This window comes from Talpa occidentalis, unplaced genomic scaffold (assembly GCF_014898055.3).
Source record: "Talpa occidentalis isolate TD23 unplaced genomic scaffold, MPIMG_talOcc4v2.1 talOcc4.10, whole genome shotgun sequence".
NCBI lineage: Eukaryota > Metazoa > Chordata > Mammalia > Eulipotyphla > Talpidae > Talpa > Talpa occidentalis.
Window position 1 is genome coordinate 54,955,190 of NW_023600993.1, and position 24,792 is coordinate 54,979,981.

Here is a 24,792-nt window from a genome sequence, read left to right on the forward strand (position 1 = left end):
TGGCCAAGTCACAGTTAGGTGGGTGGAGCTGACCTGGGCCTGCTAGGAAGTCGCCTCACAGACAAAGGAGGTTAGCAAAACTGATTTTTCCCTTCACAGATTTGGGCCAACGTGAGGGCTGCCTCATAGGAAGAACCAAGAAGAGGCCTCCAAAGTTGTTCTCATGTTGGCCAAAGCCCCCTATTCTAGGAGCTCTTGGGGTTAGACACATGTGTAGTGCTCAGACCTCCGGCTCCCTGAAAGCCTGGGATGGGTGCAGCCCAGGCAGGAGTGGTGGTGGGCTCTCATGGGGCAGGGTGGTCTCAGCCTCCCTGCTCTTCTCCCTGTAGACCCCACTCAAGATTCAGACCACTGGAGGCTTTGTGCAGGTGGTCAAGGTCACTCTGAATAGGTAGCGGTTGGGACAGACAAGCAGGGAGAGAGCCTCTGAAAGCAAAGGGCCCTGAGCAGAAGGGTCTCCTGACCCCCAGACTCAGGGCGAGGACTGGGGGGTTCAGCCAAATGCATGTGGGGCTCGGCTTGGCTTAGGGGTCCCATAGCCTGCCCCACCTTGAACAGGTGGGGATGAGGCCCTGGGATAGGGGGCTGTCTCCCTGCCCTCAGTTACAGGCCCTCTGGGACATGTCCACTGCGGGAGCCAGGGCTCCCAGGGCCTTAGGGCGGCTGTGCACAGTGAGAGGAGCTGATGCCGACAGGCGGACACTGGTCAAGAGCATCTACCTTGTTCCACCAGCCCCATGGTGGTGCCGGAGGCCGCGGTGGACATTGTGGCCGGAGCGGTGGTCTGTCTGCCCACTGTTAGCACCGGGTTAGAGACGAGGGGAGGGGAGGTGGACACAGACGAGGGGTGGGCAAGGTAGGGGAAGAAAAGAGACAAAGGAAGCAGAAGAAGATTAGAGTCAAAGTTTAGGTGGCGGATGGTTCCAGAATCCCTTTCACAGGAGAGTGAAACAAGATGGAGACTGATTGACATTTGAAAAGCATTTGCCTCCTTTCTCCTTAGAAAACCCCAGCGGGGGCTTCTCAGTGCCCAGCTGGGCATGTGGACAGGACATGTCCTATTAGTATTGGTGTGACAGTATGCCCCCCGTTCCCGGCAGCACAGTATCACAGCAAAAGTAACAGGATGGGGTGGGGTGCCAGGGTGCAAACGAACAACGAGAGGATGGAACACAGATGCTCCGCACCCGTGCCACGGGTGACAGACAAGGACACCTCACACAGGACAGTGAAAGGCCAGCTGGCCCCACTTGGGCAGCACTGTCCCAGGGGGCCTGCCGGGACCCGTGGCCTCGGGCCGCTGACAGATCCCCAGAAACCTCGCTTCTCCGCCTCCCTGTTGAGCAGCACACACCCTCAGCCCTGCCACCCTCTATGACCGGGGGCAGGAGGCCACCACATGTCCAGAGCTCAGCAGAGATCCCAGATCCTTTCCACCCCAGCCCCACACAAAACGGGTGCTCAGAGGATTCAGAATAACGAGGCCACACGGGTGCCAACCAATGGCTGTACAGACACACAGAGCCTCGGCCCAGACAGCAGGCGGCACAGACACTGGGGCATCAGGAGAGGACATGGAAACCCAACACGCAGGGACAGGAGCATGTGCCGGGATGGGGGGACCCTGCTGTCCGAGGAGGGGCCAAGTAGGGGCCAAGTAGGGAGACCAGACCTTCTCTGTAGCTGAGGGAGGGGGGCGGGGACAGAAGGCTGGACAAGGCTGGCCTTGGTGGAGAGGGACCAAGGATGAGAAAGGGGTGGGCGGTGGATTATTTGTGAGCCTTCCTGCACAGGCCTGCTCTTCCCTGAGAAGGTGGTTCTCACCTGAGAAGTTTCTCGTGGCCAGCATGGTGGTGAGGATCGCGCCCTGGGGAGAGACACACAGCTCAGGCAAGGCCTGTCTGGCCAGCCAGGAGAAGTCCCCCCGACCTCAGCCTGTGGGCACCTGGCAGAGAGGCCAGAGCTCTACAACTCAGCCCAGATGGGGTCCTTGCACTGAGACAAACCACCTGCTCTCAGAATTAAAACAGCCGCTTGCCCTGAGCCCCAAACCATGGATCCACAGCTTCTAAAGAACTTCAAGACTTCATGGGTCCACCAGTCACTGAAGTTCCTCCGGGCTCTGCCTCACTTCCAGGTCCCTTAGTGCCCTCACAGACACATTCATGTGCACTCTCAGTCCAGAGCAGTGAGGGGCCCTGCACTGCAGAGGTACTTCGGGGAGACCAGCGAGGGCGACTATCCACTCCCGCTCAGGTCAGGTCTGGGTGCTCACGGAGCAACCCTTTAGGAGAGCGGGCCTGGCACCACACAGTCTCCAGCAGGCAAGGCTCCCTGTCCAGGGTCCACCTCCCCCTGCTCATCCAAACAACAGCATTTGGCTGCTCTCCTCGCCAAATCTGCCCTGGGTCAAGAACTTCTCAACCTCTCACACTAAAGACCACCAGAGGGCGCCTTTCACCCAAGGGAGACTCAGGTGTGCGGTCTTGGGGACACCTCACAGGTGGCTCCTGAAGGGCTTGGAGGGTGGCATGTTTGGCCGAGAAGGGGCTGGGTCCCGGCACCTCTGGCGTCACTGCCACTGTGGGACTGAGCCCACCTGACACCTCTGGTCTGGGTCACTGCTGACAAGCACCCTGTCCTGGGCTGGGGGCCCCCCACAGCCTCCCCACACTGGGCCTGCTGGGCCCTTCCAGCCGCAGCCCAGATGGGGTCCTTGAGGGGACAGGGTGAGCATGTGGACCCTGCGGGGCTGGTTCTAGGGGCCAGAATCTCACCTTGAGCTTCCTCCGAGCATTGAACTTCTTCAGGCACTCCACTGTCTCTTGTCTGTGCATCATAGAGGCCACAGTGGAGCGTTGCTGTGGGGAGAGGGGGAGTCAGGCACTGCAAGGAGCCCTGAGGGTAGAAGCTTTGTCCCCGAGGTGGGCTTGCAGGTCGAGGGTCAGGATAAAATTCAGGGCAGCAGACTGGAAGTGTTCCCAGGGCCCTCGGGCCAAGAGCCACCAATCACCTATGCCCCCTCCCACCCTTGCCCACCTATCCACTCTCCCTTGCCCCACCCCCACCTGTATCCCCTGCCACTACCTGTTGACTGTCTGTCCCTCTGTAACCATTCCCTCCCACACCCCCACCAGCCCATGCCCCTGCCAGCCCATCTAAACCCTGCCTGCCCCCACATCTGCTCCTATTCTGTCCCCCCACCTATCCCTAGCCTGTCCTCACCACCTGCCCTTAGCCTGTCTCTTCCTGTCTTAAGCTGTCTGCCCTCCTGCCTGTCCTCCCCCCACTGTCACTTTCCCGCCTTGTAGACTGTCCACTCACAACAGAGGTGGGCCTCCTCCACCTGTGCACTCCTGTCCTCCCCAGAAGTGAAATCTGCCAGACCTATCAGTGTGTCCCCAGATACCTCCGTGCAGCACTCAGGAGCCCAGGGGTCTTTGCAGTGCCGGGAGAAGACCCAGGATCAACCTGCCAGCTGGGGTGGTCCGAGGCTGGGGCCACTTACGCAGACCCAAGGATGCTTCAGGGCCTCGTGCGCTGTGATGCGCTTGGCAGGGTTGATGGTCAGCATCTGATTGATGAGGTTTTTGGCTTCGGGAGTGACCGTGTCCCATTCAGGGGATGGGAACTAGAAAGGGAGCAACACGAAGAGGGGCTGAAGTCCCTCCCCAGACAGAAGCCACAGTTCGCTACGGGTTTCACCCTCTGCCATGACTCTGGGAATCGAGGTCCAGGTTAGGTAGTGTCACCCTGTTCCTGGCCTCTCCCAGATCCACGGGGAGGTGCCAGGAGGGTACTCACATCATAGGCTCCGGCCTTGATCTGCTGATACAGCTTGTGCTGGTCCTCATCCCAGAAGGGTGGGTAGCCCACAAGCAGGATGTAGAGGATCACCCCTGGGGACAACCCAAGAGCACAGGCCTCATGATGCTGCCCCACACCCTGCACCCTCCCATTTCCCATGTCCCAGTGGCTGGACTCCAGCCTGCTCCTGCACCTCCTGGGGCCCAAAATACTCCCACATACCAGGCTGGGATGGAGGGGAGGGGGAAGAGGCCTGGCTTTGGCACATAACAGCTATGGGACCCCCAGCAAGTTCTTTAGCCTCAGTGAAGTTGGGGGCCCCTGCCCAAAGTCAACAAACTCCAAGACAGCACTGGATCTCCCCCCATAGCCAGTGTCAGCAAGTGTCACTAATGGGAGAGCCTTGTGTTGGCAGAAAGGCATAAGCAGCCCCCTTACTCTACCCCTCTCCCTCCCTACTTCACAAGGGAGGCCCAAGCCCAGCCCCCTCCACTGTTCTGCTGGCTCCAGCAACCGGCCACAGAGTCAGCCCCGGGGTGGTCTGCAGGGCCTCCACCCCTCCCAGTACCCAAGCACCCAATGTGTCTGTCCATGCGCTCACTACTCGGGCAAGATCTCTGCTGAGAGCAGGGAGGGCACCAGAGCAGTCAGCTTCCAAGCAATAGGGACACATGGCAATTCTAATCTGGGTGGGGCGGGCCTCCTGGCTGGGGGGCCCAGCACAGGGCGGACAGTGCAGATGTGCCTCCCCAGCTGCGTCTGCATGCAGGCCTCACCACACGCCCAGATGTCCACTGGCTTGCCATATGCCTCCTTGCGGAGGACCTCTGGGGACAGGTAGCCCGGCGTACCAGCAAACCCTGGTGAGAAGGAAAGAGGTATGTGAGGGGCTCCGGGGCTGCTGACACCCCCACCCTATCCCCTCACCCAGCCATCCAGGCACTTACCAAACCATGCCTGCTGGTCCCCCTGCACTTCAATAGCCAGGCCGAAATCCGCCAGCTTCACTGCCGCCCCTTTGCACTTGCTGGCTAGGAGCAGGTTCTCAGGCTGCCAGAAGGTGACCGGTCCCAGGGCATTTGGTTTACAAGGGGGGCATCACGGGGAGAGGCAGACAAAATAAAGACAACAGTGGTTTGCAGGCAGGGGAGCATAAGTCTGACCCTAGTCATGTGGTGACCCCGGGGCACAGGTGACATTCCCTGAGGGCCCCAAGGTGTCACAGTGCAGCCTGGAGTCCTGGGCCGCTGGGGCTATGCTCCACAGCTGCCCCCCTCCCAGTGGCAGGAACAGGAGCCCAAGCTTTGCAGGTGGATGCTGGCTCTCACAGTATGGGCTCAGGTCCCTCACCTGCAGGAACAGTGAGCTCAGGGGCTTGTGGGACCAAAACCAAGCATATCCTACAAGCCAACATGGGGCCATGGCCCCACTGGCAGAGGGCTTGCCTACTATGGGGGCTAAGGCACTTCCTGAAGAACAACTAGGGACCCCACCTCTCAGCAGAGCAGGGAGTCTCCCCAAGTCCCACTGGTTCCAGAGCAACCACCCAGACACAGGATGGAGGGGACCTGCTCTAGCCTCCTACCTGTCCAGTGCCCACAGGTGGGGAAGGCCCTAAGCATGCCTCCCCATCTTGGGGAGCAGCGTCCTTGCTCAAGCTTGGGCAGTGCCAAGGGGGCTGCTGTCTCGATGAGGGACCTATACACTGGGCCCTCCCATCCTAACCTGTCCCACCAGCCTCAGAGCTCAGGTTTGGAGACTTCTCCCTGACTGCCAGGGGGCTCCCAGAGGCCCTCAGTTCCCTTGCCAGGCAGCCTCGCAACAGGCAGGCCCACTGAGACCACACAGCTGCTTTGGGGCTACCAAGAAATGTAAACACCACCCATCAAAACTTGTTAACAGCACTTGTAAACCTGAGGTGTCAGGATTTGACATTCTTAGAAGGATGAAGTTGCCAGCCCCACGGGACAGAGAGCAGACCTTTTCTCTGGCGGCTGAGTGGAGCCTACAGAGCAGGCCAGGACCACGTGGCACACATGTCCTTGCCTGCCTAGAGCAAACCCAGGAGTCCCTAAACATCTTGACTGTGCCGAAGTGGGCACATCAAGTAGTTGTAAATATGCTGGGGGCTTGACCTGATTTACAGATCAGATGCCCCACCCCTCTCCCCCTTGTTCCTCTCCCCAGAGTGAACAACTAGCATCCCTTTAGGGAAAGGAGTTAAGGGAACTGGTCCCCCAAAAGAGTTGGGTTAAAAAGGTCAGAGGGGAGGTAGGTGCCCTCAGCTGGGCTGCCAGCAATGACCCTCCCACTACCGCACCCTGGTTTCCTCAAACCCCCCTAGGATGGCATCACCCCCTACCCCCTATTCTTGACCACCTCCTCACCTTCACTAAGAGCAAACCTGCCACAGCACGACTTCAGGGGGCCTCTCAATTAAGACGCCGACACCTGACAGGAGGTGGAGGCCAACTCACCCTACTCCACCTTTTTTTTCCAGCAAGAATTCTGGGATAAGGGGGAACACCCACCTCCATTTCTATGCCTTGGCCTCACAATTAACTTGTCAAGTCCAGGAACAGGTGGGGGACACATGCCTACCTCCCCCAGAGTAAGGCCAATTCAAGACTCAGGGACGGAGGGCAGGCACAAAGAACACGCACGGACTGGGGCATTTGAGGACACAGGAGAGGGTCCCGGGGCAGCTCCCGGTGGGACAAAGCCGTCTCCAGAGATCAGCGCACACGCACCCCTCGAGGGCTCATTCATCCATCACAAGCCCCCTTGGGCTGGCTGGTCTCAACTGCCCCCACGGGGCCTCTCAGCAGGGATGACAGGCCCAGGGCTCACCCTGCCCCCCCCAGAAGAAACAGACCAGAACTCAGCCTCAGAGAAACGGAAATAGAAAAAAAGAGATGGAGAAGGAAGAGAAAGAACGCGAGGGAGGGGAGGGGAGAGAGGGGAAGTGAAGGGGAAGGGAGGGAGGGAGACCTAGAAGGAAAAGGAGGATGAGGAAGAGAGGGGGAGGGGAGAGAAGGCACTTCCTGAAGAAGAACAACTAGGGACCCCCCCTCTCAGCAGAGCAGGGAGTCTCCCCAAGTCCCACTGGTTCCAGAGTAACCACCCAGACTCAGGATGGAGGGGACCGACCGGCTCTAGCCTCCTACCTGTCCAGTGCCCGCAGGTGGGGAAGGCCCTGAGCATGCCCTGAGCATGAAGGGAGGGAGAGGGGAGGAGGGAAAGAAGGAAGGGAAGGAGTGGGGGTACACAGGGGCGATGGCTGCTCCTCCCGAGGCCTCCACCCGCGCTCTGGGGGTGACAAACCTTCTTTTGAGCAGTCTGAAACTTCTTGGGCCAGAGCTGAGATAAGGGCAGCAAAGACTTGGAGAAAGGACTAGAAGTTTGCAGACCAACAAATCAGGGCCCTTACCCCTGCTCCCTCGGCACCTGCCCACCTGCATGCAGGTCACCCGTGTCCCACCCGCCGGGTCCGAGTCACAACCAGAGGCCCGAAAGTGAGGTCCCAAGTAGACATGAGCCAACAATCTGATTTTGGGAAACTGCCCCTTCTCGGCACCACAGGCCTAGGAGGGACGTGTGCAGAAACACCCGTGCGTGAGCACACACAAGCACATACTTCTCACACAACGCGCAAGTATGCAGTGTGCTCCTGCACACATACACGCACGCACATGTATGCACACACCAGTGCACGAGTGCTCCCCACACATGCAGTGTCTCCTGGAACACACTGCCTCACCCCAGGACCCCCTTTTATATGACATGCAGATACAGAGGACAGCGGGGTGGGAGACTCACCTTGAGGTCCCTGTGGACAACCCCCATTTGGTGGCAATGGAGAACGGCCTCCAGGATTTGCTGGATGCAGTGGCTGCAGCAAACAGCAGGGCATTAGTGTGGTGACCCCCACCCCCAGGGGTCGGCAGGGCTGTAAGAGCGGCATTGGGCCCTGGGGTCCCCAGCCTGGCGGGGAGCCAAGGGAAAGCAGGGAATGAAGGCACTGCTGCCACACAGGAGAGGAGACACTGGCCAGCAGGGGGCTTCTGGGGACCCCTCTTTGGTCCTGAAGGTTAACACAAGACATGGCCAGGTCGACTGAGCCTCCACACCCCCGCTGAGCCAGGGCAGGCCCACAGAAGGGACACTCAGATGAAACACCCTGTTCCTGGGTGCCCCTTCCCAGGAGCATACTAGCCAAGCCTGACCTGAGCTGTGGTGCCCTCTGGGAGGGAGGCCAGGGCTAAGGTCCACCCTGCAAGACAGGTCAGGGGCGGAGAAATCTAAGCAGAGAAAAGGCAGGGGAAGAAGGCCGACTGGCTAGCATCGTGAAGTGGGGAGCACCTGGCAGCAGCGCCTCTCTCTGTTCTGGGGCAGTGTTAACTCCGCAGGGTCTGGGTGTTCTGATGTTAGAGCACCTGCTATCTCATATTAATAAGCTTGAATATCACACCGCTTGCTGGCTGCTACCCTGGACAGCTCAGCTCAACAGCAGCCTTGGGGTCTGGGAAGCTCTCCTGGTGAGGGCCCTGAGCCAGGGGCTTCCTTCCAGGTCAGGAGAAGTTCCAGGCCTTCCAGGGAAGGACTAGCAGGGGGGAGAGGTCCCTCTGCCCTCAGGCACCTCCGCACTTGTGTCAGTGAGGTCCCCTGCACACATGAAAGAAACCCTATGGCCTAAGCTTGTCCTCCCATAGCCCCAGGGATCCCCAACAGTTTTTCAGCTGCCCCCAGAGGCAGAGACAGGCACTCGGGGTCCCACATTGCCCCTGTGATATAACCATTCACAGGAGACTGGAGGCCACAGGCTGCCAGGACCCACTACCTGGGGTCTTGGTCACAGCCTCCCTGGTGGGATGAGGGAGGAATTAGTAGATTCCCTGGGACACCGCCAGCAATGGCTGGCCCCTGTGGAGTGACAAGGTAGGCAGGGGAAGGAGGGATTTTGAATCCCTAACAGCAAGCTCAGAGAGGATATGCGGCCTAATCATCTTACTCAATAGCTCTGGCCACATCTGGAGACAATACCCACTGCATAGAAAAGCAAACCAGAGTCGCTTCCCTGCAGAAACTTAGACCTCGGAATCTTAAAGGGGTGATGGATTCCTGAGCATTGTGGGAGTGGAAGGCCCAAGGCCCTTCTGCGGGAGAGCAAGCCCTCCCTTCAATGTCACAGACCACTCCAATGTCTGCAGTCTCTGCCCCCTGCTCTGGGATCTCCTTCCCTGTGTCCTGGGGTCTGGGAAGTTCTGAGGGCAGAGGTGGAGGTGAGGTGAAGCCCCAGCACTTACCATCAAGGCCGCTGAGCCAGGGCCCCAGACAGGGGCCATCACCTTTCCAGCCCCCATGGACCTCAGCTCACACACAAGCCCAGAGCCCTGGGGAGGAGTGGCGACTATTAACCCACAATTCCCAACTGCTGAGCCCTGAAAACCAGGGTCAGACATGCTATCTCTCCTCCCAGGCATCACCATGCCCTTGGCCAGGGCCTCTGGGGCCACCTATTAATCCCTTGGTGCATCTGCCATGTGCAAAGCTGTGGCCCTTTCTCCCAGCACCTCACGTGGCCTTCAGAGCCTAAGGAGGTATTGCTGGGCCTTGGCTGCTGCTCATCTGCCATCCCAGGGAACATGTTTCCAGGTCTGCTGAGGACCCTGCCGGCTGGCTTTCGGGTCAAGTCCTCATGTTCTATCTTCACCCTGGCTCTTGCCTAAAGGATGCCCTCTGCCCCTCCATGTCGGGCATGCTTGGGTGCCCATGTTGCCTCTGTGCGGGTGTTTGGCCAGAGTCTGTGTCTGCATGGACTGTGGCCCCTGTGAGTGTGGCAACATGTTCTTTCCTCTCAATCTTGTCCTTTAACGTGTTTGTTGGACCCATACGTCCACCTGCCGCACAGTACAGCTCAACATGTCACCTCGATGGGGTGAGCTGTTCCCAATTTAGTGGCGTGGGATGTAGGGCCCCAAACCAGGGTTGAACGCAGAGGCTGAACACACTGAGCAGCACCCAGCCTGACTCTTTCGAGGAGCACTGGCGCCTCCCCATGTCCCTGGGATCGAGCCTACAACTCTGATAACATCTCCATCCACCCATGCCTGCTCAGGCACTTCACGGACACCAAGTGACAAATGTGGCTGCAGGACAGACTCACTGGTTTCAACCTCTGCAAACCAGGTTCCACAAGAGAAAACTGTGCCACCCCCACCCTACCACCTGGTCACACTGGGCTGACCCCCAGTCCCACTCTTCACAGCATCTTGGGGAACCATGTGGAGTCACCACAGCAGCGGACAGGAGTCCAGGCCACCCGCCCACCAGGGGACCTCCGGGCACAGTTCCCAAGGCCCACCGCTACAGCCAGGGGACTCAGCCTGGAGGACACAAGACTACAGGCCAGTCACGAGTCCCGCCTGCCTCCACCTGCCCTGTTCACATCATGTTATCTTCCTCTGGAAGCTTTTTTTTACAAATTCTGAACAGCTGAGAAAGTCACCTCTGCGGTCAGAGTTGTTCCCAGCTGGCACTCTGGACACGGGCTGAGCCCGGACATTCTTTTCAGTTTTGGGTTCAGATGCACTGCTCCTGCCCCACCCCCGACTCCCACCCTGGGGTAGCCCCTCATGGGGTCCCTGTAACCATCTCTCATGAACCACATTGCTTCTTGGGATAAATGGCTTATACACGTTTTGAATATTTTCTCTGGCTTGAAAAAAAGGCCATGCGCGTTTCCCAGAAACTTCAAAACAAAGGTCCCACTTTGAAGGGGACTGTCTAGCCTCCTCCCTGGTACCAGAGGTGGGAGATTCCTCAGATGCTCAGCTCTGACAGTAGGAGCTCAGGACAAGGGAAGGGCCCAGCATGCATCTGTCCAGGGGCGCCAGACCTAAGTGAGGGCCAGGGTGTGTCCCCACCCTTACCCCTTTCAGTTCCCTTGACACCCAGGGCCCAGAGAGATGGTGCCCGCCCTCGCAGCATGGCTTCCTTGAGTGTGCCACGGCCCTGATAATGCAGGGGTGGCTGGCCCATGTGTGCCTCCATGTCAGACTGTGTCTGGCTCTCTGCCCAAAGCTGAAACATCCACAAAAATGTAAACACGAGGTCATCTCCCACTAGGCCCAGCTCCCAGATGCAGGGCGCCCAGGAAGAGACAGCCTGCTGGCCTTAGGCTTATGAAGGGGATCAGCCCTATTGCACAGAATACCCAAGGTGCTCAAGTTCCACTGGTAGACAAGCTGGAGGGGACTCCCCAGAAGGACCCCTGGTCCCCTCTGCTTCCCTCCTCACAGCTTGGCTACTAGGTGAGACAGCGTTTGTAAGAAGAAACTAGAAATTTGTGGGGCCTGCATCTGAGTCCCTGTCTCTCCTGGATCAGTTGCTGGATCAGCTCACCAAGGGAGCCCTCCATAATGGACTCTCTGGAGAGGGGTCAGGACATCTACTGTCCGAGAGCAGCAGGGAGGCAGGCTTAGCAGAAGCCAGAGAGAGAGAAAACTGGCCCAATTGATCAGGACATCTGCACAGTGACTCCTCCAGCCCTTCCCCATACCCCACCACTGTGCAGCCCCCTTAGGCCTCAGAGCATCAAGGCCAGGCAATCCTGAAGGTGCCCTCTCTAGGTTGGGCCGGGCAGGTGACAAGTCCTGCAGAGAGGAACCCCTTGGTTCCTCTGTGTTTCATACTCTGTGACCTGATGGACACATAGGGGCCACAAAAACACAGCAAAGAAGGGGTACAGGGGGCAGGAGGGAGCCACAGGAGTGAGGGAGTAAGGGCTGGGGGCAGGAGGGGAGATGGAGAAGATAAGTCAAGAGACAAGTGGAAGGTAGGGCAGGTGAGCTCAGAGACTACTGGTGTTGTGGGTTGTTTGGGTCATGGGGCTTAGGATGGCATAGGATGGGGGTAGGAGGTGCCTGCAGGGGTAGGGGCCTGGGGTGGGAGTGGATATGGAATGTGGGGTCAGGGTGAGGGTTGTGGGACTGGGAGTGTGGGAGCAGAGCATAGCACATGCGCCTGCGATGGCATGAGTCCCCCTGGGCCAGGGGGCAGGCTTGAAAGGAAGGTTCTGTAGGCAGGCCAGAGGTAGCTAGGGTTTTTGGCCGAGATGAGGGTGGGAGAACTGCAGTGTGGGTTATGCCTCCCCTCATCTGGGTCATCTGTCATGGAGTGCTGGGGATTGGGAGGTGCCAAGCCCCAGGCTTTGCCCAGTGGTGGGCACTGAGGACCCAGGGGCCTGACAAAAATGTTCCAGATTGGGAATCAGGACTGTAAAGGCAAGCAGCTCCATGAGGGAGCCAGATGATGCTGGAGGCAGAATTAGAGAGCAGTTCCTGTAGTTCCTGAGTGAGAGTTTTGTCACTCACTGCCCTGCCCATGGCACAGGGTCCTTGGCAGATAGCCAGTTAGGGATCTTGTGTCCTGCCTGGCCTGCATGTTGGCCTGACCAACAGTCCCACAAGCCCCAGCAGACATTAGGAGGCTAGACGGGGGTCTCACCTGCCCACCCGGCAGCCCTGAGCATTTCAAAGCAGTGAGGAGCGGTTCCATGTTATTTTCTACTTTTCTTTTAAGTAGGAAATAAATATGCCATCTCCTCTAGGAGACAGTTCATTCCAGGTTGTTCTGCATAAAGTCCTTTCTTGAGGATCTTCAGGAGAGTGTTCAGCCAGGGTGGGCTGGCCTGAAGTGGGAGCAGCAACAGACCCTTGTCCTGACACCAGCCCCACCAGGGCACTGCCCCCCAGATCCCCCCAGCTGCCCCACTCTGCACCTTTTCATTAGACCCAGTCATCACTGCTGGGAGAAGTCACCTGTGGGTGCAGAAGCCAGTCACAAAAACCTACTTTTTAAAATAATATTCATTTTTCTTGATTAAAAGTGTAATACATATTCATTGAAGACTATTTATAAAATAGACAAAGAGAAAAGAATTAAAGAGCATCCACAACCCCATCATCTAGAAAGGGCCACTGCAGCCTTTTTTTTTATTAAAAGAGTCACCTCTGTCCAGGGTGAGCGCACTATTGGGATGGACACTGTTGTCATGGATCAGGACAGTATCTGGCTCATAATTTTGGGTCACAACAAGCCACCATTCTAGGGAGAGGGGCCCTGCCATGCCCCAGCATCTCCTCCCCCGCCCCCAGACAGAGCTTCCATTCCCCACACCAAGGGTCCGTCTTTCCTGCTCACCACGCTCGGGAGCCAGAAGCCTTTCCCACCAGCACAGGGCCGACCTGCCCTGCCTTTGTGCCTCGAGGGGGTCCCAGGAGGACGTCATGGAAAGGGACCCCTGGCCTGTCTTTTTGGGAAAGACATTTGAAAAGTGCTCTTCTGTGAGTGGCAGGCAGCCAAGCCCATGAGCAGATGTCCGAGGGAAGGGCAGGAGGACACCACCACCTTGTCTTCTCTCCTCCCACCAGTCACCCCAAGGAGAGTCACTCCTCTCTGCGCCAGCTCCCATTCCAGGGGGAACGGAACAGGTCTGCCCACTCCCCAGTTCCCACACCTCCATCCTGGTCAGACCTCCCAGCAGGGTGGGGGAGGCTGTTGCCAGGGAAAAGACCGTCACCACCTCTCCAGCTGATTGTCTGGCCCAGTCAAGGAAAGGACAGTACACTAAGAGCAGATGTCGGCCAGAGGGGCAGGAGTGGGGCTGAGTAAGGGAAGAACAGGGACAAGAGGAGGGTGGCAAGTATGAGGGTTCCATACCCACCTGGCATCGGCCTCACTGTAGTACTCTCGAGCCACGATGTCCTCAAAGAGCTCCCCACCAGTGACCCTGTGGGAAAAGCACACAGAGGTAGTAGATTCTGGAGGCCCCTGTCATCTCCATAACCTCCATCCCATCTCTTCCACCTTTTGAAAGTCTTTGCCATCATCACCACTATCACCATGTCCTGCATGTCATCGTCATCATCATCATCATCATCACCATCACCTCCACCATCTCCACCACCCCCAACACCATCTCCACCACCCCCGACACCATCTTCACCACCACCACCACCACCAGCACCACCATCTCCATCATCACTACCTTCCGCATGTCATCACCATCATCTCCAGCACCACTACCTCCACCCCAACACCACTCTCTCCTAAGTCCGACAGTTTACCAGGTGCTCACATGGCGATATTTAACATCTGTCTTCACACCTCCTCCATGACATTGGCACCTGTGCTCAGAACATGGAGTTTCCAAGATCTAAGTAACTTGTCCAAAGTGGCATCACAGACATTGGATTCAGGTCTTGGGACTCTTATTCCAGGCCTAAAAAGATCCTGTTTCCATCTCAAGCCCTCCCAAACTAGACATGGAACAACAAGAGATGGGCCAAAAGAGATGGTGCCTGGCCTGGAATCACAGGTGCCTGAGGTCCCATCTCCAGGAGGAGAGCAGGGTGCCCTGTCTATTCACTTTCTTGCCAGGTGGCCAAGGAATGGTCTTCAGGCCCAAGTCAGCATGGACATCCAGGGCAGGAATTACTGCCTGCAGGGTCTCTGGAAACCCAGAAAGCCACCCATTGTGTGGCTGGGAAATGTGGGCATGTAACAGTAAGTGGAGGAGAAACTGTGGCAGAGGGGCAGCCACAGAGGGGAACAGGTAGATCTACCCCAGATCTACCCAAATCAGTAAGCTCTGAGTCTGGAAGACTTCATCTAGAGCTTTCCCACGGGATGTGACCAAGGGGTTCCTCTCTCTGCAACGTGCCTTCCTTCCAGCACCCCACTTGCAGCTGCCCTGCCTCGCATGGTAGTCTTTTCATTGCAATTCCATTCCCATTAGCTCTGGAAGGCAGGACTTCCAGCTCTCAGGGTCTGGCTGGTCCACAGCCACAGGAGTGGGCACTGCTGAACAGTGACCCTGGCACAGGTGGGCTCTCTCAGTGTTGGAGAAAAGATAACACACAGACGTGTGGGGTGTAAACATGTCCCCATTCTAGGCTAGAATCACCCTGTGATCCCACTGGACCCTTGGAGCAAGAGCTTTTAGGATCCCACTTTGCCAGGAGGCTAAGGCTCAGAGTAGGTGACCGCCTGAGGGAGGCAGTGCATCTGACTTGAAAGGGGGGCTCTGGGGTCAGGGAGCTGCACATAGGGCCCAGGCAGGGCTCTCATCTCTTAAGGTGGAGACAGCCACCCTGACTGTGCAGGGCCACTGGAGGATGAAGAGTGCTGTGAGGATAGCCAGAGGCTCTTGCACATGGCAGCGCTCTTCGCTGCCCTCACATCACACACATGTGCCCACGCTTACATGCACACAACCCCTATTCCTTAGCCCTCATCTGCTCCTGCAACACATGCACTCTTTCTGTTGGCCACCAGGGGCCCAGGCATGGCCACCCTCCAGACTGGTGGAGCAGGGGTGGGTATGGAAGCTTACTGTGAGCCTGCCATCTCCTCAAGGGCATTGGGACAGATGTTTCAGGCCCAGCCTCCACCCAGCAGCAGCTGTGTCCCAGGTCAGCCCTGACCACCTGGCTGGTCACTTGAAGTGGTGACTTGTGGGACAAGGGGCACCCGAGGGATGGCCTATCTTCCTTAGGACAGTCCCGACCTCTCTTGATCACAGAACCCCGAGTGGGCTGAGGCCCCCTCAGACCTCTGTGCCCCATGGTGCAAGGCAGCTGTCATTTGAGGGAGGAAGAGCGCCCCCACGCAGGACATCCCATCACCATGGCAACAGCGCTCCTGGACCGCCCCGCCATGTGGCTACCCGGAGACGCGCAGGACTGCCCAGAGCCCACAGCCCCTACCCACCCCAGGGTCCTGAGCAGCACTGACTCATGGATAGCTAAATATAGCACTGCTTAGAGGGAACTGTCAGGGAGGGGGGGTGGTGAGATCACCACTTCTAAATCCAGCAGGAAGTGAGAGGCGGCAGAGGCCCCAGATGCCTTCTTACTCAGCTGCCTCACACACATCCGCACACGTACACACACATACAAATCGCACATATGTACACACCAAATATCCACAATATAAAATATCCACACCTCCACAAATCACACGTGCACACACATACACATATGTGCACAATTTAAGCACATACACCCCTGCAAATCACACATGTACACAATCATGCTTGTTTATGCATCACACACAATCACATGATGACACCTATATGTACAAGCTCACACTCAAAAACACACGTGCACATGCACACACACCAGCCAGTCAGCAGAGCCCCAGTTCAGCTCTGTAATAAGGACACCAAGGAGGGAAGGTAAAGGAAGCTGCTGACCTCTTCCTCTGGGGACACTCACTTCCCTCCTGCCTCTTTACCCAGATGGCCTCCAGCATATCCTGGAAGCAAGGTGACCCTGGGTGATGGAGGGCTGTCCACCAAGGGCCAGAGTGGCCTCAAATCCCACCCAGGCCCAATACCAGGAGCAGAGAGGGCCAGGCCCAACACCGGGAGCCGACAGGGAGACGTCCCCAGTTCAGGCACTTACAGATCGAAGACCAGGTAGTGGAACCCTTCCTCGGAGATGCTGTCATGGAGGCGCACTGCGGGGACAGGAAGGCCATAAAAATCTGCCCACACTGCCCAGCCCACCCTGCACCTGCCCAGGCCCTCAAGGGCAAGAGCCACCCCCCGGCTTAGGGTTAAGGAGGGTCCAGGAGCAGTACCTCCCCAGAGAGAGAGCAAGGGGAGAGCTGTGGCCCCTAAAGAGAGAGCTGGCTCAGGCCCTCCCATATGCTTCCCCCTTTGCTCAGTCAGAGAGTGTCCCAGAGTCAATATGGCTGGCCAGGTTGTCTACGACTCCCGAACGGCAGAGAGCAGCAGGGCCATGGAGACAGGGACAGAACCCACAGAGCAGGTCCCAGAAAGCAGCTGCTGAGGAGCTTCATGGAAAGGAGTCAGTGAGATGCCAGAAGCTGGAGCATCCACCCCAATCTCTCCTGGCAGGCAGAGGGAGGACCACCAGCCAGTGAGGCATCCATGACTTTGATTCCAGAGCCAACAGGGTCATCAGAGTGATGCCACAGCTACACATGCCCTCATCACTGCCTTGTCTGTCCCAAGGCCTAGAACAATGCCCAGCCCAGAGTCAGTGATTAAATGAATGAATACATGAACGAGTGAGTGAGAGAGTGAATGAGTGAACAAAGAACTGACCTCCTTTTCCTTGAGCTGAAGATGCACGGCCACTAGACAGCAAATATCTCTAGGAATGACTCACTTTCGACACTGCCCCCTCACCCCATGCTGGAATCTGCCCTTCGCTAGAAGGACTCTGAGGAGTGTCCACACGTGCAGTGCTGCTCTAAGTGCTTTGAGTGCATGCGCTCAAAGAGGAGCCATCTCAGTCATCCCAAGAGGCTACAGATAGAGTCTGGTACGCAGAGGGGTTAAGTTACACACAGCTCTGAGGTCACACGACCTGAAAAAGGCTGAGCAGGAGCATGGACCAGGGATCTGGAACACCCCCGGAACTGCCCTCCCCAGGCCTTGCCCGCTGCTCTTCTGGCAGCCTCCCTCTCCCCACCATGCTGCCCTAGTTTCCAGCTGGCTGCCAGCATCTTCCGTCGTCCGGCTCCAGCCCTCCCAGAGGCTGGTTGACAGTATCTTCATGCCAGGAATCTTACCCTGGTCTCCTGGGCCCCACGCACAGGCAGCTCCCTGGCTACAGTGGCACTTCACCTCAGGCAAAGCTTTGGTACCCAAGGGTGGGCTGGGTCCCAAGACCCCCCACAAAGTCAGGAACCTGCACTGCCATGTGACGTCAGGTGGCCGCACACTTCTGGGCCTCACTCTATTCCAGGAAATGGACATGGGGTCATTGCAAGGATCGACGGCAGAAACTCTGTGAAGCTCTTGGACTGGCCAGTGCTCAGCAGATGGAAGATCTACTGTCATCAGGTCCTCAGTGGTGTAAGGAACCCCAGGGCCCCAAGCTGGGCGAAAGAGTCCAGTCCACTTACTGGCTCTGGGAGCTATATCAAGCTCTGAACAGAGAGAAGGGACCCTGAGGATGGGTCCTGCCCCAGGTAATCAGGACAGCCATGATGGAGAGAAGTATGTGCTGGTTCTGGGGGGCATGAGGGTTTCACCTCACATCCCTGGTGCTTGAACTCTTCCCCCTCCACTTCTGTTCTGTGTCTTCACCCCACATTCTCAAGAAGCAAGGTCTGCCTGGCCCCTGTCCTCTGCCAGATGCCTGGGGTGTGGTCAGCCCCCCGCCCCGGGAACATCTTGAGGCCTCAGCCATGCAAAGCCAACACTGACCTCCCTCTAGCCAGCACACACTATAAGCAGAGCCAAGCCCCCTTCACTCCAGCCCAGACCTCAGAGGTGCCGAGGCTGGCATGTCTCCCTGCCACGCACGGGCAGCCTCCTTCCAGGACCATTCTCAGAAATCACAGAAGTGAACAAAAGCTCATGGGTCCTGATTTCTTTCTGGGGTGGGGGTGGCAGTCTCTTCAAGCAGCCACCCCACTTCTGGGTGCCTCCACTTGCACTCCAAGCAGAGAAAGCCCGGATGTCACGGTGGAGAGGACCCACCTTCCACCAGCCTGCAAGTCCCCAAAGGCAGAACCTACCAAGGGACACTTTTGAGGGCCTCTTTCTCCTTCTGTGCAGGGGAACTGACCTCCCAGGTGAGAGGGTGGAGGCAGGGGGAGGTCCACGCAGTTGAGGTGCTGTGAGTCATTCCCCTTGATGGAGGCCAAACCCCCTCCAGACCCCCGCAGCCTAGTGTAAGTGAGGGTCAGGCTCCCAGGCCCTGCTCGAGCATCCCAGCTCCTTGCCAAGAGGCAGGTCCCTCAGGCCACTGGAGGAAATGGGCAGGTATGGGGAGAGGTGTCTAAGTCATTCCCATGTGGACACGTTCTTTTTAAAATATCTTTACATTTGGAAAAAACAGTTGCTTATTATTTTGATGGTTTAGAAGAAAACCTAGCTAGCATGTCAGACCCATGATTTCACAGACAGGCTAAGTAAAAGAGTGAATTGTCATAGAATCTATTTAAATAAAAACAGCAAGTAAATAACACAGCAGGTGGCATACAGAGGTGGCAGATAAATGGAGTCCAGGTGCTACCTGAGTTCAGTGGATGGTGACAGCCTCAAGGGGGTGGAGGACACAGGTGTTCTCCTTTCTATGCCGCCCTGGCTTTTCCAAGGCCTGGGGCGTCCCTCTACCCTTCCCAAGCAGCCTCTCAGACCCTTGCCTGGCCCCTGTGTTGCCCATGACAAGGCGGGCAGGGCCACCAGCATATAACACAATCAACTGTGGGCAGAGCCTTGTGAGGCTGGCAACATTGGCCTGAGCCGCTGAAGATGGGAAATCTTTCCCCTCCTGCACTGGCCTCCTTATCTCAGCAGAGGGTCCTCCCAGAGCCACTGGCCCCTTGGTGCTCACCTACCTTGCTCCTTGCATACAGGAGCAAGGTAAGGGTAAGGGGGTGCAGTTCCCAGTTCCAAAAACCAGGAGGTGGGAATTGACCATATCTGAGGCAGGCCCAGAGAGGGTGGATGTGCAGAAGAGGGGCTGGGGGAGGCTAGGAAAGGCTGGAAGGAAGCTGAGGGGAGGCTGGGGGAGGTTGAGGGGAAGCTGGAACAAGACCTGGAGGAGGGTGGGGGTGACTGGGGTTTTGGGGGAGGCCGAGGGTGCCCCTCTGAGTCAAGACTGATAAGCTCTGTTCATTCCCTGACTGGGCACTGGGCCTTACCAAAGCCGTGCTCTGATTTGTCTGTTACCCCAGGGCCCCTGGGAAAAGCAAGGAGGTCTGGGAATTCAAAAACAACCCAAGGCAGATACAGAGCTACCACATGGTCCTGCAATTCCATTCCTGGGTACACACTCAACGAACTGAAGCCAGATGCTGGTATATCCATGGTTGTGGCAACATTATTCACAATGGCCAACAAACCAAATGTTCACTGATGAACAAACGCATAAGCAAATGTGGTCCACCCACACACTGGAGCATTATTCAGCCTTAAAAAAGGAAAGAAATCCTGACACATGCCACAGTATGGATGAACCTGGAGGACGTCAGGCTAAGTGAAATAAGCCCGCCACAAAAGGCTGCAGGCTGCACACTTCCACTCACATCAGTCAAATCCATAGAGACAGAAAAAACGGTGGGTGCTGGGGGCTGAGGAGGGAGAAGAGGGATTTGTGTTTAATGGGTATACTAGTGTTTAATGGCAGAGTTTCACGGGCATAATGAAAAAGGTTTGGGTACAGATGGTGGTGATGGTTACATAAGACTGAGTATGCTGTACTCTTAGAATGGTTAACATATACGGTGACATATAGTTCACCACAACTGAGGGGTAAATCATACTGACTCCTTCCCTCTCCCCCTCTCTTGTTCTCTCATATTCTCTTCTGTCTCTCTGATACTCTCTCTACGTCTGTCTTATATTTGCTCTCTGTCTCTGTATCACTCTTCTGGGGAAACCATATCTGGAAGCTGCTCAGTGGGTCTAAGGTCAGGCCACGTGGGAAGGGCCGGCCCTCCTTCTCCCCCAACGGTCATGTGAGGACCACCCTGGAAGGAAATCCCAGCGCTCCAGTCACATCTTCAGAGCACTCGGCCCCAGCTATGTCCACGATGGCACTTCAGCCAGAGCAGGGCCAGCCATGGTGTCCGGTCTCAAGCTGCCAGGCCCCAGGCTCATGTGAGCCCTGCTCTAGGATTGTCATCTTGAAATTCTTAACTTTTGAACAAAGGGCCCCACCTTTTCATTTGCTCTGATCCCACAAATTATGCAGCAGCCCAACCATTCAGCTAAACTACTCTTGAGCCCATAGAGACTTTGAGTAAAATCAGTGTTTGTTGGTTGAGTTTAGGGCAATTTGTTAGGCAGCACAGAAAACTAACACATGAAACAGTCCCAGGGGTGGCGGCAATCACAGCCCATCTCACAGGTAAGGTGCAAGTATGGCAGAGCAAGTCAGCAGCTGCTGTGGCCTGTGAGCAGGGAAGTGGGGCCCTGTCCAGGTCTTCACACTGTGAACCTCAGCAGGTCATCTCAGAAAAGAGGGAACTTTCCAGCGGACATGGTGCTCTCTACGTGAATTATCCCAGTTCCTCCTGTATGGCCCCTTCTTCACTTTACAGATGGAGAAACTGAGGCTCCTTCCTTCCTCGTGCTCACGGATGGGGAACTGCTTTCTGGGTAAGCCAGGACAAGAAGGGGAGGCCCTTCCCAGTGCCCCTGCCTGCAACGCACATGGTCCTGCTTTCCCCCCAGGGCAGGGGGCAAGGAGGGCAGAGAGCAGCTTCTGCTCAGAGGTGGGGCAGGGCAAGCCAAAGGCTGAGAACAAGGCCCAAAGGGTCAGGGGCTGCCTTCATCACCTCCAGAAGTCTTAACAGCTCTTCATGCCTCAGAGAGCCCCTCCTGAGTCTACAGAGAATGGTTCACCTGAGGCCCAAAGTCTCAGACATGCTTCCCATATTCTGGAATGAAGCCAATGCAAGGACTTCAGGAACAGCTCAGAACTGACCCCAGACCAGGAGAGGCTGATCTGAGCATCCAGTTAGGACAAGGAGACATGGTGTTGAAGGACTGCCCAAATAACACCAACCAAAGAACAGATGGGTCTTCTCCCCTGTGTAAGGGGATTCCAGAATGGGGGTGCTAAGTGGATGCAGGAGTAGAGGCTGGGGAGAGACAGGGTACTGTTAGAGCTGACCAGGGAGGTGGCATCTGTCAGGGTTATAAGGTGCATGGACAGCAGGCCCAGATGCATAGAGGGGCAACAGCCCCAGTACGGTGGTCAGGCCAGAGCCTACTGTTGCTGGAATATTCCATAGCTGGTGAAGAATGGGCTGGGGTCCCTGTGGACACCCACATCAGAATCACTTGGTATGCACCTAAGATTCAGATTTCTGAGTCCACTCTGGGCCTCTGAGTCAGCTTTCTGGGGGCAGAGCCAGGAATCTGCATGCCAGTCATTCCAAGAGACAGCCTTAAGAGTCTGTGGTGACAAAGGGCGTAGGCCCAGGCCTAGGGCTGGAGTGGCCTGTGGCCTGTATCAAGGGACTTGCCAAGGAAATGAGCAATCTGCATTCCCCTGAGTCTTTCCAACTGAGCTGCACAGCTGGAGAAGACCTGGCACCCTGGAGTGACCAAAACAAAAGAGGCAGGGAGCCTGAGGAAAAGGAGTAGGCACATGGCTAAGTGCGGGCAGACAGAGGCCAGTGGGCCCCCGGAGATCCACACCAACTGTGGGAGTCAGCATGGCCCAGTGGTTGTGCAGTTCCCACAACTAGATCACCCAACGTGGAGCAACAGGCAGAGCAAACTCAGTCCTGAGGTCAAGGTCTGGGTTCCCAGAGCTCTATGCACCCCCAAGGAGCACCTGAAGAAGCCAGGATCTCTCCTCCCTGTCCATAGTCCGAGAGACCCTAGGTTGAGACTGTGGATATCAGACCTCAGGCCAGGGCCGCTACTGGTGTGGTCTGTCCGGTCTTTGTTTTCCAAACGTTTTTCTCTGTAATGGGACTGTCTGTGGCCCCTGTGTGTTGTCACCAGAATCACGGCCCAGAGTTAAGGAGTGGAAGGCAGGGACCCATCCCGGCGCCTCATGGGGGCTACCCAAGCCCAGGAATCCCTTCAGGTTTCCAGTGACCTGAGAGTGGGTTATGTCAATGGAGAAGGGAAAGGACGCCTCTCAGTGTCTCTCTGGAAGTCTGATTCTCAGCAAGGCAAGGCTCCTTGCTCCACAGGAAACAGGATATCAGGACCCTCCCCTCATACCCCCTTGGAGTGTTGCTCACCGATGTTGGAGTGCTTCAGAAGGCGGCAGATTCTAGCCTCTCTCTCCAACTTTTGGTGATCTGGGGACAGAAAGGGACACAGCATCACCTCCGGCCCAAGCACCTCATGACCCTCCCCAGCATGTGAAGCAAAATTAGTGCAGTGTCTAAACTACCACTGGTCGGAGTGACCCCGGCCAGGAGACCCCTGGGCAGAGGGCTGTGCAGCCGCATCTTGCAGCAGACCCCACCACAATGACCCCCTCAAAGGGGACAGATGAGTTCACTGGTACCCTTCCCCAATCCCCCAGGGCCCCCAGCATTGCTGGGGGGTGGGCAGGAAGAAGCTGCCTGAGAGGCCCACGGGATGTGGGAGTGGTGTCAGATCAGAGCCAGAAGTTTTCACAGGAGATTCAGGAAGAGAAAATATGCCACATATTAGCAGCACTGACAGCACTGATTTCATCCTTCACTTATTTGTCCTAATTCCATACTCTTTGGAGCTTTCTGCTGAAGCCAGATTTGCTCTTCGGAGGCGGCTGTGAGGCTGGCAGAACCACACCGTCTGCCAGGTGAGGGTGTCCAATTGACATGCAGATCAGCATGGGCCTCAGCAAGAGGAGCAAATTGATGCTGGAGCTGGAGAGTCGGGGATACACCCCCTCACACCTCTCAAGGCACACGCCTCCTCAAAGACTGGGCAGTTTATCATCCAGAAATTTTATTTTTCCAACAGAGGTGCCAGGAGAACATTAAAAGATGATGGAGATAGTAATAAAAAAATCTGGAAAAGCATTTCCAATGACCAGAGAATGCAGAATAAACGTGGTTATAGTCACACACCAAAATACACCCATCAACAGTACACATCACCCCAATCTCCCAACATAAGGCGAGCAAAACAGTTCCCCCACAGAGGAAGACCCAAGCTGTGCCTCTTTCATATATAGGTCAAAACACATGTGCACGGTGAGCCATAAAAAAAGGCAGGAGGTCTGGGTTCAGGATGGCAGCTGTCCCAGGGCAGGGCCTGCTTGGGGCAGGGGCTCCTGTGTTCTGTACCTGCCCCTTGTGCACTGAGAACCCACAGCAAGGACCAGGGAGGACACGACTACACCAGACAAGAGCTCCAGACTGCCCGACTCACCAGACCTCCTAGGAGCACCCGCCAGTGGGACACAGTTAACATGCTTGTGCTTGTCAAAATTGTCCTCAAGAAGCAGAAAGACCTCCTGAGACCTGCGGCCCATCCCTGCCTGTGCTTGGGGGAAGGAGACCCAGCACACCCAAAGGTCCTTCTGCAGGGAGCGAGGCCGCTGGTGCATCCAGAATCACTTCTGCTGGGGACATGTGATGGTGGCAGTCTGGGGGGATCAGGACAGCCTAAAACACTCATGTGCCTTTCCTGAGCGGGAAAGTCATGCCCACAAAGAATCTCTGTGCGAACACCTCCGGGGTCCAGCTGGCTCTCCTCCCAGGATGGGCTCTCAAGTGCGGGGAAGTGCTCACACCTCCCTGAGCTGCTCACCTGGCCCCACGGCTGGTCATGCCAGCGCCCCTCCCCTGAGCCAGGAGGGCTCCAGCAGAACCGCAGGTGGGGCTGGGCCTTCGGGACAGACCCTCACCCTGTCCCGCTATCCTTCACCTCCACACTCAATACAGCAGCGCTGGTGGGAGGGAAGGTGTCCAAAGACAATAGGCCAAGCATTTGAGGCCTTTTCCTTTTTGTTGTCATCAAATTTCATTTACTTGCCAATCCTAAGCAGCGGTGCTCGCGGCGCTGACACCGGAAGTGGCCCAAGCGTCGCCGGCAGGAGAGAGAAACCAAACACCATCACGACAGAACATGCACAGCGTGGGTTCCCCTTTTCCATCTGCATGAAGCTCCAAAACAGGCATCCCTGGACATTTCAGGGGTCTGCAATGCACAGGTCCCACTCCAGAGGAAGGCAGAAGAGTGAGGGTCTCAGCGTCTGCGCTCTCGCAGGGTAGAGGGGGGAGGGTTAAATGCAGGGTTCGCGGGTTGTTTGAACATTTCACAGTATTTTGTTTTTGACTTATGATTCTGAATATTTTTCAAGTCTCAGAGAAAAATTGCAAGAACAGGACAAAGTACGCCTGAACAACACATTTACATAATCCCTCTGTCCTTCCCATGCACACACTTACATTTTCTAAAGCACTCTCTGAAGCCCCATGCTCCGTGTCCCTCTACCAGGTGACGCCTGGGTGTATTTCTTAAGAACAAGG

The 24,792-nt window shown here is 56.5% G+C and overlaps 1 protein-coding gene across 3 annotated transcripts in view; it reads right to left on the reverse strand.

Moving 5' to 3' along the window:
- CAMK2B (calcium/calmodulin dependent protein kinase II beta) overlaps positions 1-24,792 on the reverse strand; it is a 94,145-nt gene that overhangs the window by 16,508 nt on the left and 52,845 nt on the right. For 2 of the 3 annotated variants that reach the window (XM_037492980.1, XM_037492971.2), the window contains exons 3-12: positions 22,564-22,623; positions 16,278-16,332; positions 13,535-13,600; positions 7,627-7,699; positions 4,755-4,857; positions 4,584-4,667; positions 3,805-3,899; positions 3,509-3,631; positions 2,778-2,861; positions 1,825-1,867 (exon numbers count right to left, since the gene is read on the reverse strand). In XM_037492980.1, coding sequence (XP_037348877.1) covers positions 1,825-1,867; positions 2,778-2,861; positions 3,509-3,631; positions 3,805-3,899; positions 4,584-4,667; positions 4,755-4,857; positions 7,627-7,699; positions 13,535-13,600; positions 16,278-16,332; positions 22,564-22,623 — 786 coding nt within the window. Of the gene's footprint in view, positions 1-720; positions 796-1,824; positions 1,868-2,777; positions 2,862-3,508; positions 3,632-3,804; positions 3,900-4,583; positions 4,668-4,754; positions 4,858-7,626; positions 7,700-13,534; positions 13,601-16,277; positions 16,333-22,563; positions 22,624-24,792 lie in introns of all 3 variants that reach the window. The other variant, XM_037492996.2, reaches the window with a different exon arrangement.